Source organism: Hylaeus anthracinus, unplaced genomic scaffold (assembly GCF_026225885.1).
Source record: "Hylaeus anthracinus isolate JK02 unplaced genomic scaffold, UHH_iyHylAnth1.0_haploid 0, whole genome shotgun sequence".
Lineage (NCBI taxonomy): Eukaryota > Metazoa > Arthropoda > Insecta > Hymenoptera > Colletidae > Hylaeus > Hylaeus anthracinus.
The window spans coordinates 12,419,038-12,423,587 of record NW_026533254.1 but is presented as its reverse complement, the minus strand read 5'-3'; the positions used below and the strand labels follow the sequence as shown (position 1 = coordinate 12,423,587).

The window sequence follows — 4,550 nt, the reverse complement described above, 5'->3', positions numbered from 1 at the left end:
AAAGGGAAACGAAATTCGAGTTTGGGGAACGTGTCGACGCTAAACGGGGCCACATGTAGGGCTCCTGTTGTCGTTAATTTCTACAATTAACTAAACGTCGGTCTAATTCCACCACCTCTCCATTCAATTGTTATCCGACGCTTCTATTTATTCCCTCAGAGAAATCTTGACTCGCTTCACAATTCTATGCTTGTGCCATTTAATCACTTTTCTTGCAATTGTTCCATTTTACTGTTTATTCAATTAATCGAGATCACGTTACACGCAAAAAACTATTCTCAACTTCGGTCTTGTCATTAATAGAGTGCCGATTAATAAAATATTCAACAACTATTTCAAACCGCTCGCCCTGTATCGTACTGGTAAAATACTAAAGTAAACTATTTCACTATTAAACTATTTTTGGTTGTCCTCGCGAGTCTCGTTTGCGGAGTCGTCGATCACGCTTGCCTCTCGCCTAAGTTGCTCGAGATAATCTTGAGGCGAGACAGACGCGGACGAGTCGGTGTCTGCGAGCCTATCGGAAGCTAGGGCAGCCTTTTCTTGGGTAGACAGTATCCTGCTTTCGTTGCCCACGTAACCGGAAATCATGGTGCTGCGCAATATCGCCGGCCGCAACGCCGGTCGTTTCGCGTGCAAGTGATGCCCTATCGGCTCCAGGGGCTCCTTCCTCGTGAACGGGGTTTCCCAGAATGTCTGGTCGATCCCGAACAGCTCCCCCTCCTTAAACAAAATAACCACAAATGGTTAAAAGATTTTTGGAGGAAGGTAACAGAATTTGACTCATTGACTGTAGGAAGTTAAATCGATCGAGTCCAGAATGTTTAAAAATTTAGAGAACGGAGGCAGACATTTTTCTAATTGTATCGTAAAATAAAGACTTTGACAGAATCTTGCGAAGCATCTTGCTGAGCATCTTGCTGAGAAATAGAAGTAAGTATAGCCATTAACTACCAAGAATCTACAAAACTGGCTACTTCACGAAGCCTGAACGATGCCTCTGAACCTCTACCATCACGTATCCTAATATATAGATAGATTAATACTAATTCATCGATAAATTAAACCAAGGCTCCAATAACACCGTCCAACACGAATTTTGTTCTGTAATATCCACTGGGTAATTCTTATAGCGTTCCTCGTCCTAAATACGAATCTGAAAGCCGAATCGCTTCATCAGCCTCGGTTTTCGACGAACTCGAGATTTTGTCAAACCTCTGTAAAAACGCTAGACAGTTCTATTTAGTCTTGAGAGATGGAGGAGAGTTTTCTGAATACGTAGATATATTCGCTTAGAATTATAACGAACGATAGAGATACTACCAGCAGAGTCTGGGGCAGCTGTTCCATCAACGTTTCCGGGAGAAAGAGACAGACGAGCCCACAGACGAAGCACGTGGTCCCCAGAAGTGTCATCGGCAGGTTGTACCTCGCTTTGTGGGAGAAGGCGATGAAGGGGCTGATGACGGAGGTGACGTACCCCATCACGTGGATGAAGGCCACCCCTTCGGCTCTGATCACCGTCGGCAGAAGTTCCGCCGCGTATTGCATGGCTATGTTCGAGGCCACGTTGATGAAGAACCGACTGCACATAGCCAACGTGACGAAGCCGACCCCGAGAGCCACGCTGGCCGCGAAGAAACTGAAGAGCCCTGAGATGATGACGGAGCCGAAGAGGGTCCATCTTCGACCTAGGATGTCCAGGACCGAGGTGACCAGGAGCATGGCTGGTAGTTCGGTTGCGGAGGCGATCGTGAACGAGGTGAACATGTCCAAGCCTATGGTGTTCAGGCTCCTGATGTGGGCGTCGTAGGCCATCTGGATGAGGCCCCAGGACGCCGTCAGTAGGAGCATCATTTTTCTGTCGTGGAAAGATCATCGAGTTGACAAGAAACGACTCTACTCTACTTGGAGTAGAATTAAGTAGGATTTTGTACCTCAGGCGGGTGGTCTTGAAGAGATCGAACACCGTATGGTCCTCCGCAGCCAACGTGTCGGCGGTTTCGATGCAGTCGTCGAGGAACTCCTTGTAGACTTCGTCTGGTATTTCCGAGTCGTTTATCTTTTCGATTCTGGTGATGATCTTCAACGCCTTCTCGATCTTGCCTGTGCTGATCAGCCACCTTTGGCGAAGATAGATGCAAATGAAAAGTATGTCCAAAGAAATCCTCTTCCTTGGTGACCTAAAGCTTCGATGCTACTGTTAGTGGTAAAAGAGGACGCACCTGACGCTTTCAGGAAGAAAGAACGGAGCGAGGACGACAGAGGCGAGAGGAATGGACGTCAGCAACGAGAAGCTCCTCCAGTTGGCGATCCCGTGAGCCATCCATGGCAAACAGACTCCACCGACGGTGAAGAATATTCCGTAGGACATGTTGGCAGTGAAGGAACGCCATCTGGGCCCGACGTACTCCAGAACGAGGATGTAAGCGATCACGAAGGTGTTGTCGTAGGCCATGCCAACGGCGAACCTGCAGATGCAGAACTGCCAGAAGTGGTCGATGTACACGGTGCTGACGCCACCAATGAAGCCTAACAAGTTCGTGCCGACTAGGGCTGGTATTCGACCGTATTTGTCCGCTAGCCAACCGAAAGCGAAGCTGCCAGCTACCGAGCCCACGAAGAAGATGCTCTGGGCCAGGGTGGCTTTGTACTCCTCTTCGCAGACCTGGAAGATAAGGATCGGAAGAGTGAGCGATTTGATCTTAGGACGATGAAGGTCTTAAGTTTAGAATCTCGGTGGTATACAATGTTTTCGACGAGTTGAGGAATAGAGGAGGTCGAGGATAAGTGCTTCTACCAAGCTAGCTAATGGAATTTTAGGTGGCGGAGGTATTTAAATATTTCATTAACCCTTTGCCGTCTAGATTTTCTGATTTTCGTACAGTTCCGTCGAGTCTCACTAGTCGTAGGACGGCGAAGGGTTAACCCTTTGCACTCGAAGCCTTTTTTTTCTGGTATCTACCAGAAACTCAAAATGTTTCTTAACATTCTATTGCCACGAATCCTAAGCCATCTAGATTTGAGAATACGATCACCTTCACCTCACCGTCAATCATTTTATCGACACTTCGAGCTCCAAAGAAATTAAACCTAAAGAAACCTTAGGTATTGTAGGTTTGCCGCGTGAAACCTAATGGTGGCCGAGAGTCACCTGTCGAGTGCAAAGGGTCGAACAGTTTCGATAGCTTAATAGCAAGTCACCCAATTCTTTTCTGCGGCGACAGACATGTAGGGCACGTCCGATCGGCTGAGCTTGAATTCCCAGGTGTTGCACCTCTTCAACGGCCAACTTTCGTCGGGTTTGTTCAGAGCCAGAGCCTGCTCCACTGGCAAATCGTACATCCAGCACCTCGAGTAGGATAACTGATGGCCCTCGTAAGGGACCACTTTCGAGCTCGGTATCATGATCTTCTTCAATTTCTCGTTGGACACCCCCTCCACCTCTGGAAGTTTGCACCAGTACTCGTTGGGCAGGACGGTGAGGAAGGCTTGCGTGAAGTACACGAAGATCAGGAACACGCTGAAGACCGTCAGTATGCAAAAAAGGTACCTTTGGTACGTACCAAACTCGTCTAACGAAGAGACATCGTTGAAGGGTAGGATTAGTCAGGGATAACTGACGAGTATCCGCTGAGTTTACTGCGAAGTTTATTTAGTATACTTGCCCAGATAAATCAACACATCGTCGAGGGTCACGGCTTCGTTCGCCTGCACGAAAAGTTGAGTCGCCTTCATTTGCGATCTCGTTATATTCTTTTAATCGACTTTTTCTTAAAATGCAATTCAAACGGATTTAACCTACAACCGGTTACCGGTACAACTTGAAGTTGCTTGAATCGTCGATATATCGATGCGATTTTCATGTCTCCGATTGGATTAAAGTTATTACATGGCGTGGAATAAAAGTTCAAACAAATCGATTTCGAAAAACCACCCCTTCGTCATTCTCGCTCTCGAAATGTTTCAGAAACGAGCCAGGAAACCGGACAACAGTTTCGGTCGAGAATGAAGGGATTCCTGATCTAGGTTCTACCCCAACGACCTTAGAAGAAAAACGGGGGTTGATGAAAGCCGCGGGTGTAGATGGGAGCCAATCAGAGCTGCCGTTTAGCTAATGCGTGTAACACGACCCGTGGGACGACTCGATGCGATTCTGCGCCTGTTCCGTGCTCCTCGTTACGCCAAGGGGATGGTGACACTGTGCCCTCGCCTCACCCCTCATCATTTCATCGCTAGACCTCAGGGGGGTGGCACTCCCTTCTTACCGATGCCCAACTGGATACTCTCTTAACTCTAGTTTCCTGACAATTTTATCATTAATTGTTAGGTAGCTTGTGTGCGTGTACAAGTTAAGGGATGATCATTTTGCTGCGAGGCACTTACGTCTTCTGTAACGATATTCGTTGTAAATGAAGACTGTGTTCTTTGCCGAAAAAAATATTGGATAACAGAGGTTTTGCCATTTTCGTAAGATATTCAGGATTGATATTTGTTCAGAGAGGTTGATGTTTGGTCGAGAGGCGTCTCGAGGCCATCGCTACCCCCCC

General features: G+C 47.4%; 2 protein-coding genes across 2 annotated transcripts in view; both read right to left on the bottom strand.

The window, feature by feature from the left end:
* Positions 1 to 396: 396 nt before the first annotated feature.
* Positions 397 to 3,738, bottom strand: LOC128892444 (organic cation transporter protein-like). The gene is made up of 6 exons (XM_054152881.1): positions 3,669 to 3,738; positions 3,205 to 3,575; positions 2,226 to 2,668; positions 1,938 to 2,123; positions 1,324 to 1,861; positions 397 to 723 (listed from the first exon to the last, which is right to left on the bottom strand). Exons 1-6 carry the CDS (start codon positions 3,736 to 3,738, stop codon positions 397 to 399), a joined length of 1,935 nt encoding a protein of 644 aa, XP_054008856.1.
* Positions 3,739 to 4,382: 644 nt separating this feature from the next.
* LOC128892436 (homeotic protein empty spiracles-like) overlaps positions 4,383 to 4,550 on the bottom strand; it is a 17,044-nt gene continuing 16,876 nt past the window's right edge. The window contains exon 3 of the mRNA XM_054152867.1: positions 4,383 to 4,391. Within this exon, the coding sequence (XP_054008842.1) occupies positions 4,383 to 4,391 (9 nt within the window). The remainder of the gene's footprint in view (positions 4,392 to 4,550) is intronic.

Coding starts and splice junctions, on each gene's coding strand:
- LOC128892444 (XM_054152881.1), bottom strand. CDS start 3,738: ATGAAGGCGACTCAACTTTTCGTGCAGGCGAACGAAGCCGTGACCCTC. Junction 1,862..1,937: donor TTCAAGACCACCCGCCTGAG/GTACAAAATCCT, acceptor TTTCCACGACAG/AAAAATGATGCTCCTACTGA. Junction 724..1,323: donor AGCTGCCCCAGACTCTGCTG/GTAGTATCTCTA, acceptor ATTTTGTTTAAG/GAGGGGGAGCTGTTCGGGAT.